Source organism: Populus euphratica, unplaced genomic scaffold (genome assembly GCF_000495115.2).
Source record: "Populus euphratica unplaced genomic scaffold, PopEup_1.0 scaffold25.1, whole genome shotgun sequence".
NCBI lineage: Eukaryota > Viridiplantae > Streptophyta > Magnoliopsida > Malpighiales > Salicaceae > Populus > Populus euphratica.
In genome coordinates, this window is record NW_011499851.1 from 1,211,962 (window position 1) to 1,231,226 (window position 19,265).

At 35.6% G+C, this 19,265-nt stretch overlaps 4 protein-coding genes and 1 pseudogene across 6 annotated transcripts; 4 read left to right on the plus strand and 1 right to left on the minus strand.

The window, feature by feature from the left end:
- The first annotated feature begins 276 nt into the window (after nucleotides 1-276).
- Nucleotides 277-5,133, plus strand: LOC105121450 (Ribonuclease P protein subunit P38-like protein). 3 transcript variants are annotated; one of them, XM_011020095.1, is made up of 5 exons: nucleotides 277-1,172; nucleotides 2,749-2,804; nucleotides 2,903-3,095; nucleotides 3,415-3,462; nucleotides 3,964-5,133. In XM_011020095.1, the coding sequence occupies exons 1-5, from the start codon at nucleotides 465-467 to the stop codon at nucleotides 4,315-4,317; spliced, it is 1,359 nt and encodes a 452-aa protein (XP_011018397.1). In that variant the 5' UTR covers nucleotides 277-464; the 3' UTR covers nucleotides 4,318-5,133. The 3 variants fall into 3 exon arrangements, with proteins under 3 accessions (XP_011018397.1, XP_011018398.1, XP_011018399.1); XM_011020096.1 differs by having other exon boundaries at nucleotides 2,906-3,095; XM_011020097.1 differs by lacking the exon at nucleotides 3,415-3,462 and having other exon boundaries at nucleotides 281-1,172.
- A 1,727-nt stretch (nucleotides 5,134-6,860) lies between these two features.
- Nucleotides 6,861-8,310, minus strand: LOC105121452 (acyl-CoA-binding protein-like). Its single transcript, XM_011020098.1, has 4 exons — nucleotides 8,195-8,310; nucleotides 7,459-7,576; nucleotides 7,261-7,323; nucleotides 6,861-7,142 (listed from the first exon to the last, which is right to left on the minus strand). Exons 1-4 carry the CDS (start codon nucleotides 8,204-8,206, stop codon nucleotides 7,063-7,065), a joined length of 273 nt encoding a protein of 90 aa, XP_011018400.1. The 5' UTR covers nucleotides 8,207-8,310; the 3' UTR covers nucleotides 6,861-7,062.
- A 2,053-nt stretch (nucleotides 8,311-10,363) lies between these two features.
- On the plus strand, nucleotides 10,364-13,592 carry LOC105121453 (Tetratricopeptide repeat (TPR)-like superfamily protein). Its single transcript, XM_011020099.1, has 2 exons — nucleotides 10,364-12,125; nucleotides 13,190-13,592. The coding sequence occupies exons 1-2, from the start codon at nucleotides 10,598-10,600 to the stop codon at nucleotides 13,261-13,263; spliced, it is 1,602 nt and encodes a 533-aa protein (XP_011018401.1). The 5' UTR covers nucleotides 10,364-10,597; the 3' UTR covers nucleotides 13,264-13,592.
- A 445-nt stretch (nucleotides 13,593-14,037) lies between these two features.
- Nucleotides 14,038-16,292, plus strand: LOC105121454 (Ankyrin repeat family protein). The gene is made up of 2 exons (XM_011020101.1): nucleotides 14,038-14,377; nucleotides 15,499-16,292. Exons 1-2 carry the CDS (start codon nucleotides 14,226-14,228, stop codon nucleotides 16,103-16,105), a joined length of 759 nt encoding a protein of 252 aa, XP_011018403.1. The 5' UTR covers nucleotides 14,038-14,225; the 3' UTR covers nucleotides 16,106-16,292.
- Nucleotides 16,293-16,970: 678 nt separating this feature from the next.
- LOC105121455 (ATP-dependent Clp protease proteolytic subunit 4, chloroplastic-like) overlaps nucleotides 16,971-19,265 on the plus strand; it is a 4,057-nt pseudogene continuing 1,762 nt past the window's right edge.

The window sequence follows — 19,265 nt, forward strand, 5'->3', positions numbered from 1 at the left end:
ATTTTGATTCCTATATTTTTAATTTTTTATATAATCAAATTTATTTTTGTAAAATTGAACATTAAACTAATATTAAAATGTTTTTAAAATCACTGTAATTCAATATAAAATAAATTATCAAGTCTAATTATGTTAAAGATCAAAATTTGATGCTTGAATAATAAATAACCCGACTTCACTTAATAATAAAAAGCTTTAAAAAAAGAAGAAGGTGTATTTGTCAAAAAGGAAAAAAGGGTTAAGTTGATATAACAAATCAAAAGATGAACTGCGAGTCCACACGAACTGAAGGGATAAAATACAAAAGAAACCATTAAAAGTTAAGAGAAAGCTGCCTTCGAAAATAAATAGATAAACAAAAAGGTGTAGCAGCCTCTGGCAGTGTATATATGTACCCGGAAGGCTTCCCTCACTACAGTTCCCAAAACGCAACCAGGTTAGTGAAGCTCCTCCCCTGAAAGTAAATGGCAGGTCAGGAAGGAGATGCAGCGAAGCCAAAACAAGACCAAGAAGAAAAACCAAGAGAAGACAAGCTTCTCTCTTCTTATTTAGGCCTGAGTTTCTCTCTCTTTTTAGCGGTTCTGCCTCCAAACTCCATTTCCTTAATACCAAACCTCCAGACCCAGATCAGAAACCTCTCAATACGCCTTTTACAAGCGGAAGAACAGCTAAAACAAATGAAGTCAAGAAGAAAAGAGGACTCAAAAGCAAATGCAAGAGTTGTAGAGATCTTTGCTAGCCACAGGAATGCCTGGCAAGCTGAAGAGAAGAGGTTGCTTCAACAGATCGACTTTGCAAGTGAAGAAGTGTCCTCATTAAGAGCTAAAGTTGAAGACTTTGAGAGAGAGAAGGAAGAGTGGCAAGGAAAGATTCAAGATTTGGAGAGGGAGGTTGGTGAGAGAGAGGAAATGATTGGGTTTATGTCACGAAATGCTGTTGCTGGTGGTGGTAGTGAGTTTGTGGGTGGTGAGGAGGAATCTGGTAGGTGCGGGAATGGGGAATGTTATGGCGGGGAGGAAGAGGACGAGGAGAATGACAATTTTGTTTATGGTCAACAGTATTATCAGCATTTACTGCACCAGCAGCAGCAAGGGAGTGATGGAGGTTTCAGTTCTGATTTATTAGCTTCTGCGTCTAAGTTTTGGAGCGAGACAGCTAGTACTCTCTGGCAGGTTTTGCTCTTCTTTTGATCTTTTCTGTGCCTTCACTTCAGATTCATTTGAACTTTGGGGATGGAAGTTATATTATCTTCCTGGGTGTGTTTGGACTTGGGATTTAAAATGGAGGAAAACTTAACAGAATTGTAGGATCTTAAGATGAGTTTATGTTGTCTGTTTTGGTATTTTGGATCTCTCTTGTCAATTTTCATTCACAGACATCTTCCTTTGACATGGAAATTCATCCCTGCATTTTCTCTGAAGAGAAGGAAGAGAAAAGGTTGAAGTCACCTCCTTGTTCACAAGCCAATCCAGAAAGTTATTTATTCATTATTGACTTTCAATTCAATTTTTATCTTAGCCTCAAGCATGGATTAATTTACTACATCTTCTGTTGAGTGAATAAAACAATCCTTCAATTGTCTTTCTTTGTCCATCCCTAATTTGCATCTTATCCCTTTTTTTCCATCTACGAGATTTGTTGATGCATATTTTAGTTTTTGGTGCCCACATAAAAAGTGGCTGTGGATATATCTTAGTTTTGGTTCCTGCGTGAAAAATAGATGTACTAGTTGTGCTACTCTCACCATATAAAGTTCATTGTTTCACTGGACCACTCATGCTTATCTAAGGCATGACAACTGAAGTTTGTTTTTATATATAATGACACTGTTGATGTGGCATTAGATTTCAACTTAACACAAGTGATCATGCATGATAAAACCACGAAAACCACTAAGAATGATGTAATGATTTTGATGGTGTTACGATCCTGGTAAAATACAAGTCTCTTATGATTTCTCTAGATCTGCAAATAAATTCTTATATAGACAAAATCAGTGGTTACGAGTATCTAAGATAGTTAGATAAATCTATCGGTTAACTGGCACTTATCTCTTCTTACAACAAATATGAATCTCTTGGATACGGTGGAGTTACCCTGCAGTTGATGATGATCCAGTTTATTTTCAGGAAGATTGCTTATGGTTAAAGCAAGTTTTTTTTTTGCCAGCTACATAATTAGTTTTGACCTGGGTCTGGTGAAACATGGCATCTGCTTCTGTTATAATCATGCTTGTTTTTCCATGTGAATGTAGACTACTGTCCTATATTGTTGTGGCGACTTGTCTCTCTAAAGATGACTTGTTAGTGAAACACAAGGGCCCATTTGGCCCTCTAAACTCCATAGTCACTGATCATGTGCCCGTTCAGTTTGGCCTTCCTAGATTTCATCAAAAAATCATGCAGTTGAAATTTTAGAGTTTAAAACACAAAAAATGATATGGTTTTGTGAAATTTCTTCCCATAGAATCTAATTCATGGTAAGTTGAAATTCTACCTGTTTTGCACAAGAATGCCTTTTAACGTTTTGGCAAACCTGGTACCAATATGATTAGTTAGTTAAGAGACCATTGGCTGCTTCTTGACCCTTTACCTTGTATACACTGTAACAGTTGGTGGGGCGATTGATTCTCTGAGTTACCTGAAACTAATGCAAAAAAGTGATATATTGCAGAATTCTTTTTCTAAGTAATTCAATTTTAAATGTTTATTTCTATGGTTTTTTAATTTTAAATATTTATTTTTGCAGGATGTACAATATGATTCCCATGAATCACTCTATCACATGAAACATTTTGTAGCAAGGTAAATCTAACATTCCCTCCCTCCCTCTCTCTCTCTATATATATATTGTTGCTGCAGTGTTGTAACTAATGAAAGGGCAACTTACATTTCCTGATCAGAAGAGAGTCCCCGTGGAAGGTAGATGGTGATTCAACAGGTGTGTCCTCTAAGTTAAAATTACTTGAAGAGGAACTTCTGAATTTGGAAAAACTTGGAAAAACAGATATATCAAAGGTTCCATCACTAATGAGGAAGCAGGCAAAGAGATATCAAGCTCTAGCAGGAAAGATTGACGATCTTTGCAGAAGAATGGTAATGCATAAGTGATATATCCTCTATATTTTATGATGTGCTGTCATATATTTTTTTATAAGTTGATTTTCTGTTCTTTTTTTTTTCATCCTTTAGTACTTTTAGGACCATCTACCTAAAGTTGAGCATGATGCTGTTCCTAAAATATGCAAAAAAACTGCGTAGTTACATTGTCCTTGAGTATCTAGCATTTGATATGGTAGAGCATGCTTGTCATTTGATATGGGTTTGCTCATAATTTTGTTTACCTAGGATGAAGCTGAAATGATGAGTTGTTTGCCCCATTGAGCTATCTAATTAAACCTTTTTTGATTGCAAGGTTCGTGGTCACAAGGAAATTATTTATTCTTATTTGAGAACAAAAATTGAAAGGAAAGTTCTCAGTTCCGCATTGTGAACAATTTGTATTAGGAAACCCATTAAATCTCTTCCAAATGATTGCTTATATGGTGTATGGTGCACATATGTAGACTGCTTTAAAGTGAATCCACCATGAGTTGATGAGTTTAATGTTCGCTCCACTTCCTACCTGCCCCAACATTTCTTTTTTACCATATAGGCTTTCATTTGGATGAGTTTTAATTTATGGAGGTGTCTCTAGAGAAGAAACTTGTAACAAATCTCTCGTGCTCCCTCAAATGCACTGTTGAAGGTAGTTTTAGTTTGTGCATTTGTGCTGGTTTCACTTGTAAAAATTCGTTTGGGGTCAAAACTAAACCCTAGTCTGCCTGTTGATCTTAACTATTTTCTCTTACAAACACATTCACACAGAAATGTAATTCTGTGTCCAATGCTTCTCTAGTAATATTCATTTTGAGTTCTTTTCTATGTCAGGCTTGTTGCTTAAAATCTTTCCCTGCTTTTACAGCAAGCTAGTGATCCATGTGAACCTACACTAGGTCCAGAGTTTCGAACACAGAGGCAGACAGAGTTTTTGCTTGAAGCATTTCGGCTCAAGGAACGGGCATCTGAAACTGGACAGAAGCTGTTGACATTACAAAATGAGATCAGTAAGAGCTACTCTGGGGATGAGGTGGGGAGCCAGGCCAAGCTCACCATGAGACGTTCTTTGGAGGCCATAAGGAACAATTTAAAAGAAGTTCAGAGAAACTTGGAAATATGGCTGGCCAGAATTATTGGAGATCTTAAAGGGATTCTGGCCAGAGATGGTGCCTCTTGTCAACGCGAATATTACATTTCTAGGTATCCTTTTGTTCAATAGAATCTTCTGACTGGTAGTCTCGAGTACTGATCTAACTGAAATGTATTAGCCCTTCTGGTAAATATGCTGATCCAAGGCTTGAAAATAGCAGTCAGCAGCCACATGGAAATATGATCGTTCCACTATGTTTATGGCAGCATTCCTATACCAATCTATCTAAATGAAGCAATCACCAGTCAAAACAAGTTGTCCGTGCTTCAATCTGTCATCGCTAGTTGAATAGTAAATATGTTGATCCTGGAGTTCTACATTTACAGATATGGTTTGGAATTGAAACAATAGATCGACAATAACTCTTCTAAAAGAAGATAATTTGCAAAACACACTTTCACGTCTAGTATGTTTGCTTCAAGGCGGAATTCAACGCTCTTTCTAGTAAAGATTTGGCAACGAGGGGGTAGTGAAAGGATCATTACCATTTTGCTACATGATAACAGGATCTATATGTTGGTTTGAAATGGTCCATTCATAGAGAAGGAAAGAAAGTAGCTGTTCACGGACACTGCAAAAGACCCCAACAATGGTCGTTTTACAGCTCCGTCAAAACAGGCCAACCGCCAAGCAGCGCTGACTCTTGTAATTAACTGTAGACTTCGTGCTATTGTTCTTAGCAAAGGACCCCAACAATGGTCGATTTACAGCTCCGTCAAAACTGGCCAACCGCGAAGCAGCGCTGACTCTACCAATTAACGGTAGACGTCGCGCTATTGTTTTTACCTGTTGGCAACATTGCCGTTTTGCCAATTTACTGTTGTTTCTTGAACAGGATTTGTCTATTTTCTGTCCATTGCTTTCAATGATAGCGACAGCTTCCTACACATGGTGGAAGTATAAATGCTATTTAATTCTGGAGTAGATCAATTTTGGGTGGGATGTCCCCCATCACACCGTTTGATTCATATCCATCAACCCATGTGCATACAGAGGCTACACAGGGCGGCAAGAAACACATAGAAACTGTGTCACAGGGTAAAATTTTCGCTTCACAAGGAAATCCGTGAGGCAGCCTAGTCCTTCACTAGAGTTAGCATTTCCTCACCAATTTTGTTTTTTTTTTTTGTCTCATAACTAAATATTTTTTTGTCTCATAACTAAATATTTTTTTCATTCGAGAGGTTTACTCATTTTTTCAAGTTAAAAAACAAGAAGAATACACAAATAAAATAAATAAATAAAATAAGTTAATCAAAGTACATACATAATAAGCTCTACAAGAATTTTTTCCCAACTTTTATTAATTTTATACATAAAAAAAATTATACATAAAGATTGCATGCTTCATTAAAATTATATCTTGTGCTCTACATGCTTTTGCATACTATTGCATGCCCCCTTGCATGTCGCCCTCAACTAAAAGTTGTAACTACTATTTATAGATAAGCATTTACAGGTACAATTTTCATTTCTATATTTAAGGAAGTAGTGGGATAATATCTCATTTATATTCATTTATGAACATAGTGGTCCCATGTTCACCCATAAACATAATGACTCCATTATCTACCAAGCAATGAGTAGTTTTCTCTTATAATCTCTCATGATTTTAGTGGATTGAGAGCATTTCTAGCCATGCCCCTTACACTCTTTAATACATCTTTTATGATCCCACAATCTTAGATGCTCATAATTGCCATGTACCCATGTTCTACATGTCCACCTAGCAGTCCCAAGACTCCCAACTGTTAATTTCTGCTGTGTCTACTATGAGGTCTTTTGCATGCCTTGAACAATCTTTTATTCCAGTTTTTTAGATTGTGCCAAGTCAAACCAACGACTTGCACAAGCGGTTCGCGTTGCTAAATTCGCATTTATATACAAGCTGTTAATATTTGCGTTGCTGAATTTGTATCTGTTTATAAGCTGCGAATGTTTGTGCTGCCAAATTCTGCTAGTGCTGCCAAATTCTGCTATAGCCCTATTCTCATTAGCTTATCTTCTCAACAAGTTTTTCTACCTGGCCTGGACATTCTAGCCCATGTTCATTAATAATCTGCGCAAACAATTTTTCTTCAATGAACCTACAGCTATATAAATCCGTGCTATTAATTTATTCTAATGTTGGTATGGCTATCAGCACCCTTAAACACTATTTTAAACACTATTTTAGATAGTTTGCCTTAGATACTATTTTGGATAGCTTGTCACGGTGTGTAACTCGTGTATATTCAACACTGTTACACTCTGTTTTGTGTGATGTTATCCATGTTAGATCATATTACATTTTTGACTTGCAAATGCGAATCCACCAGTTTTGCTCAACTTACAGTAGCTACAATCTACCAACAACATGATGCTTAATCTTGTTTCCCAAAAGGAGTAGTTAAAGCTGTCATCCAATTCATGAAGAACCTTAGGTAGGAGTGGGCGCTGCCGCCTCAGATACTCGCAAAAGTGGTTCAATTAGCTAAAGTGAATCGAATCATCATGTATATGAACCATCAGTTTGTAAATATATAGTTTAAATCATCTTCTGATGTAAACACTGCATTCTTTTTTTCTGTAGATTGATATTGGCTTCTTGTGGGAACCCAGCAAGGATCAAATGATGTTAAGGCATTCACTATAAAAACCATCCCGACAATATTTTATTGTTCCAAACCAGTTTTAATGAACGTACATGCTAACAAAACTAACTCTAAGGAGCAGAATTCAGAGTAAAAGTTTCAATACAACAAATTATTAACTTGCGTTTTCACTATTTAAAACACAAGGAAACATTAAGAACATAACTAAAAGGTCAAGACACTAGGCAGAAGCTGCAGCTTCTTCCAGCAACTGCTTAACCTTGGTGATATAGTCACTCATTGCTTCCTCCTTGGATTTTGCTGACCAAAAAGATATATATCCAAGAGTTAAGAAATGTATCAGACAAGGAGAGTGGCTATCGTTAAGAAAAAAAGGTAAGAAACCAATATCCTAAGAGCATAAATTCAGAATCAATACCTTCAACAGCCTTCCATGCATCCCACTTTGCCCTGTCCCTCATGTTGAAAATTCCAGGGCGGCCTGCAAATTGCCACAAATAGAAAGGATCGGTCAAAACGGACAGATGGAAGAGAAAATGTTGATTCCAATAAAAATACGCTTTATGTTTAAGAAAAGCATCAGGGGGATACTATCTGAGGGGAGCAAAATACTCACTGGTGTTCACTGGGCCAACAGTGGCTTGCTTGTAGAGCCCATAGAGAATAAGTTTGTTCTCATTTGTTGTATTTTCTGGCAGAGTCTTGGCTTTCTCAGCATGCTCCTGAAATTCCTCCTGCGCGAAACCAAACCCAATTTGTGACATCAAATAAACAACTTAAACGTCAAGCATGCAAAGCAGCTGAAGCCGATTGGCTAAAGCAAAGTTCTTTGCATTTCACATCTAACTGCACATAAGATTTCATAAATCTCTTGTCTTGGAAAACTAGGAAGGAAGAAATGCACCGTCTAAAGAGATCAGAGTCTGAAATTGATTTTCCTAAATCTATATTAATCCATGACGAGACCGTGACTCTAAGCATGAATAAGATTGACCGCAGAATATTAAAATTTGACTAAAGCAGTAGAGTAAGATGTCATTACTGCAATGGGTCGAAACAAAGATCCTCAACTACAATTACAAGATCTGAAAACCAATGAATCAAGATTTATATTAAACAGAGTGACCAAGAATTTCATGCAGCTACACTGATACACTAAATACGCTAATAAGCATGAAAATTAAGATTGCGCCTTTAAAAAAAATAAGAGGTAAAAAATTCACATGATCTAATTCTAATGCATAAGCCAATCCTATACCATCGATCGAGCATTAAATCCAATGCTAGATCTAATCAAGAAAGATTGATTACTGTGAGCAAGAGATCAATTTACTAGATCACGATTATCACACCTGCAAACCCATCGCGTTACTTGGAGTGGAATCGCTCTGCTTCTTGTTTTTTTTTTCTGTTTTTTTTTTGCGTCTCAGATAGCGAAAATGAAGAAGAGGCGTGTACTTTACAAGAGAGTTTCAGAGTTATTACGCTTGCTGATTGAGGAGGCTATTCAGTTGATGTTGTTCCAGCACGTGGCTTGTTTCGGTTGGTTAAACTAAATGTCGAGGGCCAGGGGCGTTACATCTGTTAGTTTTTGAACACCAGTCTTTTCTTTTAGCCTTAACAAAAAAAAAAAAAAATTTTTTTAGACCCCATTTATTTGTAAAAAAGTTATTTCTTTTTAAAAAGTGAATTTCAGAAAAATGAATTCTAAAAAGAATAAATTTCTGAAAAGTAAATTATTTTCTGATATTTGGTAGTGTTATGAAAAATGAACTGGAAAACACTTTCCAGTGTTTGGTTATGTTATGGAAAATGAACTGAAAAATAATGTATTAATATTTTATTTTTCTCAAGTTTATTAAAATAATAAGGAATAAATCTTACAAATTAAAAATTTAAATAATAATAAAATTAAAAAAAATAATTTCATAAATTATCTCAAATAAAATAAATAATAATCAAAATAATAAAGATCAAATCTAAAAAAAAAGATGAAGAAATTAAAATAATAATAATTAACATTTCATAAAGTATTTCAAATAAAATAAATAACAATCAAAAGAATGAGGACCAAATTTGATAGAAAAAAATTTCAATAAAAAAATAATAGGAGAAAAGCAAATAACAATTATAAAAATGAGGACCAAAGTAAATATAAAAATTAAATTTTAAGAAATGAAATTGAAAAATAAATATTTAAAATAAAAAATATATATATAGCAATCAAAAGTTTGAGGATCAAATTTGATATAATCAACAAATAATGACATTTCTAAACTTTTCACAACTTCCGGAAAGTGTTTTCCTCCCAAATTTTTCAGGAAAACACTTTCCTGAAAATCAAGCCAAATTTTCCTTTTACTGGAAAGTGTTTTCCGTTTACTAATTTTCCTAACAGCAAACAAATACAAGAAAGTTTGGAAAGTGATTTTCCAAAAACCACTTTCTGAAAAACAAACACAAGAAAGTTTGAAAAGTGTTTTCCCAGAAATCACTTTCCGAAAAACAAACACGGCTAAAAAGGAAAACACTTTCCTGAAAACCAAGCCAAATTTTTTTTTGACTAAAAAATATTTTCGTTGACCAGAAGGTGTTTTCCGTTGATCGGAAAGTGTTTTCCGTTGACTGGAAAATGTTTTTTATTGACCGAAAAATATTTTTCGTTGACCAACTTTTCTAATGACAAACAAACACAGGAAAGTTTGGAAAGTGGTTAACCTTAACTTTCTTTTCTTATTCATCTATTTTTTTTTAAAAAAATACATATCTTTTTTTATTAGTAATATCCTTTTTTAATTAAAAACCAAGGTAATTAAAATAAATATTTATAAAAAATTTCAATGATTTAAATTAAAGAGAGAGAAATAAACCTTTTAAATCAAAGCTCCATTTCCTTAATCATAGTTTTCTTTTTTGTTTAGAAAAAAATATTATTTTATATAATAAATATCATCTCTTAAATGAAATTAAATCATGATTTGAAAAACAAGTTCCAATAAATAAATAAAAACAAAATCATGACTCAATAGTTTTTGATAGATAATATAAAAGTATAATTAAATGTAAACGTGAGAACAATGATTTCAGGACTTAAATGTAAAGACCTAAACAAGAGAAGGACCAAAGAGATTTTTAAAAAAATTAAGGAACCAAAATGTATTTTGTATCAAAGTGTACACTAACGAATACTACTTTCATTATTCGAAAATCCGTTTCGTTTTAGCACATCAGTAGTAATGCTTTAAGAATAAGTTTTTTTTTAAAATGATTATTAAGTAAATTATCCGCACCTAAATTAAAAAGTTAAATCCTTTTTATATATAATTAATTAACACGTTCATGAAAATATATTTCTCACATATACTACCCTTAACATTATTTTATTACTGAAAATCCAAGTCTCCGAGTGAAGAGGACAGGACCTCCTTGATGGCGCATAAGCCCTTTTAGTTGAAGGGGACGAAAACCTCTTTGACGGCCCATAAGACCGTTTTGTTGAAGAGGACAAGAACCTCTTTGACGGCCCCTAAGCCCTCTTGTGTTTTAATTTGCCGTTGCTTCGCCCAATCCGACCTGCTTCCTCGAACTCAATGCTCCATTCCTCTCTGCCTCAAGCCAACCTCCCAAATTCAGGTAAGAAACCTCCGCTCAACTTCTTTGCACATCACTTCGTAGCCTGAAATGGAACTCTGCATCTGTTTTAATTCCATTTAAGAAGAAGAATAAGAAGAAGTAGAAGCAAACGCATTAAAAACATGCTCTCTTTACTGTCCTTAAAGAAAACATATAGTACTAATCACCATCTCTTCCAAATTCCCAAAAGACTATTTGTTGCTCTTAGCTCAACAGCAACTTCAACTCAATCCATAGAAGTTGAAAGAATTGCGAGAATAATCAATGACCATCCATTTCCAAATCAACCTTTACATCCAACTCTCACCCGCCATATTCCATCACCTCTCCTTACCACTGCTTTTGTTGAAAACGTTCTTGGCCGCCTCTTTGCTGCTCACTCTAATGGCCTTAAAGCCTTGGAATTCTTCAAATATTCGCTCAATAATCAAACCCATTTTTCCCCAAGTCCGGATTCCTTCGAAAAGACGCTTCACATACTTGCCCGGATGAGATATTTTGATAAAGCTTGGGATTTAATGGTTGAAATTGGAAAGACGCATCCGTTTTTGCTTACCCTTAAGTCTATGAGCATAATGTTATGTAAAATTGCTAAATTTCGATCTTATGAGGAGACCCTTGACGCGTTTGAGAAAATGGAGAAGAGGGTTTTTGTTGGGAGGAAATTTGGCGTTGAAGAGTTTAATGTGTTACTTCGGGCATTTTGCACTGTGAGGAAATTGAAAGAGGCGAAATCTGTGTTTATAAAGATGCATGAGAGGTTCCCTCCTAATGTTAAGACCATGAATATTTTGCTGTTGGGGTTCAAGGAATCTCGGGATGTTACTGCAATGGAGTTGTTTTATCATGAGATGGTTAAGAGGGGGTTTAAGCCTAGCAGCTCAAGTTATGGTATTAGGATTGATGCTTATTGTAAAAAGGGTTATTTTGCTGATGCTTTGAGGATTTTTGAAGAAATGGAGAAGGCTAATTGCTTGCCGACATTGGAAACAGTCACCACTTTGATTCACGGAGCAGGGGTTGCTCGAAATGCAATGAGAGCCAGGGAGTTGTTTGATGAAATTCCTAAGAGGAATTTGCAAGCTGATACTGGGGCATATAATGCACTGATTAGCTCACTAGTTAAGTGTAAGGAAGTGAAGTCTGCCATTCAGTTGATGGATGAGATGGAAAAGAACAATATTCATTATGATGATATGACCTATCATACAATGTTCTTAGGCTTGATGAAATCAGGTAGTATTGAGGGGGTTTGTGAGCTTTATAACAAGATGGTTGATAGAAATTTCATTCCCAAAACACGAACTGTGGTTATGCTGATGAAATTCTTCTGCGTGAATAGCCAGATTGATCTGGGTTTGAATTTTTGGGGATATCTGGTGGGGAAGGGGTATTGTCCTCATCATCATGCATTGGACCTTTTGGTAACAGGATTGTGTTCTAGGGGGAGGTCGCATGAAGCTTTTAAGTGCTCCAAGCAATCACTGGAGAGAGGAATCCATGTCAGCGAAGCAGTCTATCGAATGTTGGAGAGATTCTTACTGCAATCTAACATGACGGACACGCTGGGGGAGCTCAATCAGATGATAGAGAAGTTACAATCTGTTTTGCCCCCATCAAGTGGGAATTATATTCATAGTCCTTCCTCTGGTATGGAGTAAGATGTTTCTTTTATGAACATATTAATACAATTTTATCTGAATTGGGAGAAATGCTCGACGGTCTGATGTGATTTTGGTGATTTTATACCAATTAAAGGGAGTGAGCAACATTATGGATTCCTCATTATAATCTAGGATTTTCTGCTTTGCAGTGAATGAATCTTATGATAGTGTTCTGTGATGGTTATGGAAGTTAGCAAATGAGGGCAATGTTGAGGGTACTGACTGTAAGATCACAGGGAGAAAATAAAATTGACCCAAGAAATTAAGACCATAGTATCTGGTCAGGTGCTCAATCCATGCAAGGTATCTGTGGAATCCTATATGCTTGGGTATATCATGATTTTAAATGTTACACCATGCAAAACCTGTTAGATATGGTGATCATGAAGGCGCTTTTACTTTTGATATGTGCAAATTGGTGATCCGCAGTATGATATGTTCAAGCCACTGTTATGACAAATTTATGGAATTTCTTTGCTTGTCCGTTCTTTTGGTTGCAATACTTTCAAGAAACCTATGTATGCTTTTGCAACATTCTGTGAGCATCATTTATCGTGACTTTAGCATCTGCCCTGTGGGAAACAACATAAATATGAAACTGGCTTCATAATTCCAATCAAACAATTTCTTTGTCATTGGATGGAGGTCTGTTCTCTGTTTTATTATGCCTCGGGAATTTGAACTAAAATCTTTTTCAAGATGAAATATGTTGATGGAACTGGATGATGAGCTACATAAGAGAAAAAAAAAACCCAGGAAAGCTACAAGACAGAAATTTGATTATATTAAGGTGTTCTCTTAAAATTGTTTCCTTATGGATGTGCTCTAAATGTCAAATGTTTACTTGAAAGAATCTCAATTGCTTGAATTCTCTCTGCTCTGGGTTTTAAGTATGACTTCAAGCTGTGATTGATTGATTTTTTGATATCTTTATGTGAGTATTTGTCATCTGATCTGGAGGATTCACACACACACACACACACACACAGACAAAAACAAAAAGGGCGGTTATATCATTTGCTTATGATTTCACTCCATCAATTGTTTTAGGTCCCAGATGCCGGTTTTTTAAACTGACTTTTGTTGAATGCTCCAAGAGATTTGAGGGTAGAGAATTTGGATAAGATGTGGGTCCAAAAGCTCTGGTACTGATAAATAGACCATAAGGAATGTGAGGATACATCTTTGTGATATGATTGGAAAGAATGAAGAGGAGAAAATGGAAGAGAGAGGCAGAAATCGTTCCATCGTAGATGAAAGCTCCAAATGGGACATTCTGAAGTTTCAGCTCAACGTCTTCAGGCTCTGATTGCAGGAAGTCCACCCAGCAAGGCTGCATCACATAATTTGGTGGCCACACTCAGTGAGAAAGTGTTCAAAGGCAAATCATTACTTGTCTCTATTGGCACATGAGAATGAACCCTGAGGCTCCATAGCTATCCTTTTGCAAATGTTAAACCTCAAAAAACAAAAAACAAAAAACAAAAAAACCGACATTGAGATATAGAACTCAAACCAACAGGCTGCAAAGTCCTCATGTTAAGTTCTTTGCTCATGCTGTAAAGGCCTGCAATCTAGGAAACTCAACCATGGGGTGGAGTAGTAACCACAACCACGCAAGGAGAGCAAGATTCAACGTTTTGAAAGATTTTTTTTTAATTCCTTTGTAAACACATTGAGTTAATCATAAATTAATCCTTACACTTTATTGAAATTTATTAATTAATCAATCCCAGTAGTTTCAGAAACTATTTATTCAATCTCTCTGTTTTTTTAATAAAAAGAATCTTGTAAATAGAATCTTGACTACAACGTAGTACTTTTGTCAATAAAATTACGATAAAAAGACAGAAAGAAGAAGAAGACATTTTTGAAAGAAAAGAGAGAGAGAGAGAGAGCACGTCGAGGAGTAATTAATTATATGTTTTAATACAAGAGAGCTAGTTAATTAGCGAGGAGTAAAATGTCATTTAGGCTCAAGAAAAAACAAAAAGGAAAACAGGATGCTTTAGCTCATTGAGAGCCCGGCTCTACAAATGAAGGTTAAAAATTTAAAAGCAAAACATTACTGTGTTCCGCAACAAGAATGGGTAGAGGCAGAGGAGGAAGAGGAGGAGGAGGAGGAGGTTACGCCGAGCTTCACGCGGCTGCGAGGTCAGGTGACATGAAAGCGATGGAGACAATTGTCAGCTCAAACCCTTTGGCTATTAACTCTAGAGATAAGCACTCTAGAACTCCGTATCCTCCTCCCTTTTATTTTTTCGATCATTGATGCAGCATTTTAATCAAATTTATCTACGAATTTGGGGTTACTGCGATCCATTTAATCTCATTTTTTCAAGATTTTGTTAGCTTTAGAGTACCTCTACTTTGGAGTTTATGATTGGATACTCTTTTGACTAATTGGTTAAAATAAATCATGGGTTTCTTTCATATCCATATTTCATAGTGCTAAGTCGAAACAAAAATTTTTGGGTTTTTGTTGTGTTTTGCAATGTATAATAAAATTTTCATCTGTTGTGATGTTCATTTTCAGTTGTTGAAAAGCTAGATTATCAATCAGATGAAGGCAAACCTTTTCGTTCATTAAATTTCTCTGAATTAATTACATGTCAAGATAGCCGGCGTGTGATCTGGTGTGAAGCATAGGCCTTCTGAATTGACAACGCTAGTATTTTGGGTCACTTGGCGATGACTTGAAAGGGAAATTCCCTACTTACAATTTTCATACCAACACAGTCAATCTTGGTAGAAATGTTAGCTAATTGCACATTAGTGAGACAGTAGATATGAGTGGAACAATCTTTTGTGCTGTCCGATTAAAATTTTTCTTTGTCTTTTGTATATCTACAGCAGGGTAGATTTCTATGTAGTTTTCTTTTGTTGTCTATTAAAATTTCTATATAGATATCAGCACAAGGAATAAATAGTTAGGAAGCACTTGTCGACTACAAAATAGTGGAATTATAGTCGAAGGATTGACTGGAGAGAAGTCCAATGTTTGCTCTATATCCATTTGCTAGCTTGTTTGCGTTATTGACATATTTGAAATTTATAGTTCAGGGAAAGGCTCTTTGAAGTTAACAATTCAAGCTTTTTGTACAAATAAAGATACTTGCTAATACACTGTCCGATTGTGAACCATTTAAACATGTGTAATGAAATGAAATAAGAAAATAATCATATCAGGCATCATATCTACAGTTTTCAACCTTACATTGGCTCTTCATTTTCTTCTTTTCTTTCATGAAATTGCTGGCTCTGGTGTTTCATGCTAATTTCTGACCAGAACTTCAAAAGATACTGAAGTTGCAGGATTTAGAATTTTGCGTCCTTGACACAGTACCCTCGTTTCATAGATTGCATTTAGCTGCATGGTCTGGGAAGGCAGAGGCAGTGACTTATCTCTGCAAGCACAAGGCTGATGTTGGCGCTGCTGCCATGGATGACATGGGAGCAATTCACTTTGCTTCCCAAAAGGGTCATTTAGAAGTTGTCCGAACTCTGCTTTCATCTGGGGCTTCCATCAAAGCTTCCACCAGAAAGGGCCTCACTCCGATTCACTATGGTGTTCAAGGGTCCCATCTTGAGCTAGTCAAATACTTGGTAAAGAAAGGAGCAAGCCTTACTGTCAAGACAAAAGCAGGAATGACCCCTCTTGATCTTGCAACCAATGAAGAAATCCGCTTGTTTCTGGAAGAAAGTGAAAAGACACCGAAGAAAGAAACCCTGAATGGAAATGACAAAGCTGAAGTATCTGAACCAAAGACATCATTGGAGGATAAATCAGAGTATTCTGGTGGTGAAGCCACTGCTGGGGAGCATGAAGAACAAGTGAATGAAAGTTTTAAGAGGAAGGGTGAAGCAAATGATACCAAGGAAACCTCGTCAGAACTGAAGAGAGCAAGAGTTGCACTTAATCATCTTCTGAGCGCAGACGACACTCAGGAAGAAGAAAACGTGTGAGGATAGTATATAAGTTAGCGGGCTAATTAACCTTTTAACCAAGCATCCCGGCAACAATGTTCTTGTCTTAGGGTATATCATTTGTATGACTTGAAAAAATCCTTCTTTTGCGCTTGCTTTTGAACTTGGATTTGCGTGAGCGACTCCGATTGATTTACTAGTTATCTTACTTGTGCAAGCTTTCATATTTCCATCTTTTTCATGCATCGAAAGTCAAAACAAAGTTGCTAATCGCAAGGCATTTTGCACGAGTCCTGCACTCAACGCCTATGTATCTTTCCAGTATATTTCGTCTCCGATAAGAGCAACAGATCATGAATGATGCAGCAGCTAAGTGTGACGTGATTACTTTCGACGTCATAATTTACTTTCGACGTCATAATGTAAATCAAAATAAGATTGATACTTTTTTAATATCCATGGACTCTTCATGGTTGATGTTTTTTACTGTTGAAAAGCGGATGATCGGTAACTTTTTTCCTCCTCTGTATTTTGACACGATGATTGACATTTTTTATCATCAAAATGTGATTATTGATCAAAATCTTTGTTTGTGACTTTTTTTTTTTTTTTTTATTTCAATATATATGAATTAAAATATAGTAAAATAAAGTTTAAAATAAAATATAAATACCTAAAATTATAGGGTTCAAATATGAAAAAATAAAATATTCGAAGGATTGAATTGTGTTTCGTGTTGTAGATATACAACAGCCACGTTGAATGCTTGCTGTTGTTGCAATCAGATGAACAGTACAAAACGATACTTTTAGTTTTTAATTAATTTAATTTTAATGTAACGAGATTGTAATTGTAATTGTAATTGTAATTTATAATGTAATCGTAATTGTTAGGAAGTAAATTGAGAGGGAAAAAAAACATGAAATGAAAGCATTGAAACGCCATGGAAAGAATGAAGAGAAGAACAAAAAAAAAGGCTAGGAAAACACGCAGCTCTCTGCTCTCTTAACCCCCTAGTCTCCGCACCCAAAGACCAAAACTTAAGCCATGGATCTGCTCTCGTTCTCGTCCTCCACAGCAACCTCACAATTTTCCTCTAAAAACCCACTCTCTCTCATCACCGCCACCAAAACCCCACTTCATTTTTCCCCTTCAGTTTCAAACACATAACACCATCTTCTCCAAAACTGTCACCTCTCAAAACCTCCCTTAAATCCTCCAAGACCCTAGCTCCAATTCCCCAACTGGCCACTCCTCAAACACCGGCCACCTCCATGAGAGGGGCTGAGACGGACGCTATGGGTCTGTTGTTGAGGGAGAGGATTGTGTTTCTAGGGAACAGTATAGATGATTTTGTGGCTGATGCTATTATTAGCCAGTTGTTGCTTCTTGATGCTCAGGATCCTACTAAAGATATCCGTCTCTTCATCATTTGTCCTGGCGGTTCTCTTAGGTAATCTTAAATAACACCCATTTCCACTTTCTTATTTTTAGCTTGAAGTTTGAATCCATTTTTACTTACACCTACATTTTTACAAGGAAGATACGTGCTTTTATTTTTAATGTTTTTTTGAAAATGAAACAACTCATATGCTGTTTTGTTTATTAAAGCAGTATTAGTTGGTTCAAGAGATTGAATTGAGGTGGGATTAGGGAAATGTATTAGGTTTTAATCTTACTCAACAGGGATAAAAATGGTCTAGAAATTCTATGGAATGATTACTTGTTCTAATCTTATTTTGTTCAGTAATATATTTTTAATCCACTTTAAATAATTAAACAGCCATTAGTTATTCTTCAACGCTTCACATTTGCAAGGGAACCGATTATAGATTTATGGTTGGATTCGGGGCTAGTCCTGTTTCTTACATTGGCTTCCCATTTCATGATGTCATGCGTCCTCTCCAACAATTATAGAGTATCAACTTCATCTTGTGGGGACAAGATAAATAAAAAACATGTAAAAGGGAACTAAAGCATAAAAATCTTTGGGAAGTTTATGTTTGTAGATCTACTCGATTGATCTACAGTAAAGGAAATGTAATTTGTTTGTTGTGCCCTTGCTAATTTGCTTTTAGTGTTATTATGCACAGTTGTGCCCTTGCCGATTCGCTTTTAATGCTACTATGCACAGTGTTACTATGGCTATCTATGATGTGGTGCAGCTTGTGAGGGCTGATGTTTCCACAGTTGCTCTTGGCATTGCAGCATCAACAGCTTCTATAATTCTTGGTGGTGGAACAAAAGGCAAGCGTTTTGCAATGCCCAACACACCGATAATGATTCATCAACCTCTTGGAGGAGCTAGTGGGCAAGCAATAAATGTGGAAATTCAAGCACGAGAAATTATGCAAAACAAGAATAATGTAATTAGAATTTGTGATGTTTTGAATAAATGAGTAGGAAAATATAATAAAGCTCTTGGTGGCTTAAAGTGTGGGTATAAATGAATGAGGGGTAGTGTAGTAATTGAATAAAATTTGATAAATATAAATATAAAGTAAAAAACAAAAACAAAAAGAGATCTGAAATTTGAGAGAGAATCGGCAGGAGAGAGAAGGGAGAAAGAAGAAGAAGAGAAAAGAGGGAAATTAGAAAGGGAATAGGAAGGAGTTGGAGGAAATAAGTAAAAAGGTAAGATTATGTATAAATATGTGTTAATTAAACTTTAATTTTGGTTTTTATAAATGTTAGGGTTATGAAATTTGTGTTGTGGGTTTAATTGATGAATTAAATTGAATGTGAGGGGTTGATTGTTGTGGTTAATTGATTATTAAGTTGAATTTGAGAGATTGTAGATGAAAATGATGATTTTGAGTTATGGATTTTGTTTGAATGGTGAATTTATGTTAGAAATAAGGAAAGAACAGTGGGTTTCTGTTGAAATTCTGGTTTGGAGGTTGAAGATGATGAAAATTCATTTTGGTCCCTCAATTTTGGAAAATTACAGTTTAGTCCCCAAACTTTGGAAAATTACAGAATGGTCCCTGGAGCATATTCTGAGATTTTGGTCCCTCAATTTGTGATAAATTCCATATTAGTCCCTAGCTTTGATGTTATCCTTTTCAGATTGGTTTGATGAATAAGTTAGGGTTATTTAGTGAATTATTATCAATTTTGTTATTTGTTTTATTATGGATTAGATTTCGGAAAAACCGTTAATTTTTGGGTTTTTAGGAAAATAACTAGTTTAGTCTAA

What these genes read in the sequence shown, in the direction of transcription:
- LOC105121450 (XM_011020095.1), top strand. Translation starts at nt 465, where the DNA reads ATGGCAGGTCAGGAAGGAGATGCAGCGAAGCCAAAACAAGACCAAGAA. An exon ending in ATGAAACATTTTGTAGCAAG is followed by an intron (nt 2,805 to 2,902) that starts GTAAATCTAACA and finishes TTTCCTGATCAG; the next exon opens with AAGAGAGTCCCCGTGGAAGG. An exon ending in CTTATTTGAGAACAAAAATT is followed by an intron (nt 3,463 to 3,963) that starts GAAAGGAAAGTT and finishes CTGCTTTTACAG; the next exon opens with CAAGCTAGTGATCCATGTGA.
- LOC105121452 (XM_011020098.1), bottom strand. An exon ending in TGTTGGCCCAGTGAACACCA is followed by an intron (nt 7,324 to 7,458) that starts GTGAGTATTTTG and finishes GGCAATTTGCAG; the next exon opens with GCCGCCCTGGAATTTTCAAC. An exon ending in TGCATGGAAGGCTGTTGAAG is followed by an intron (nt 7,143 to 7,260) that starts GTATTGATTCTG and finishes CTTTTTGGTCAG; the next exon opens with CAAAATCCAAGGAGGAAGCA.
- LOC105121453 (XM_011020099.1), top strand. Translation starts at nt 10,598, where the DNA reads ATGCTCTCTTTACTGTCCTTAAAGAAAACATATAGTACTAATCACCAT. An exon ending in TATTCATAGTCCTTCCTCTG is followed by an intron (nt 12,126 to 13,189) that starts GTATGGAGTAAG and finishes CAATTGTTTTAG; the next exon opens with GTCCCAGATGCCGGTTTTTT.
- LOC105121454 (XM_011020101.1), top strand. Translation starts at nt 14,226, where the DNA reads ATGGGTAGAGGCAGAGGAGGAAGAGGAGGAGGAGGAGGAGGTTACGCC. An exon ending in GATAAGCACTCTAGAACTCC is followed by an intron (nt 14,378 to 15,498) that starts GTATCCTCCTCC and finishes CTCGTTTCATAG; the next exon opens with ATTGCATTTAGCTGCATGGT.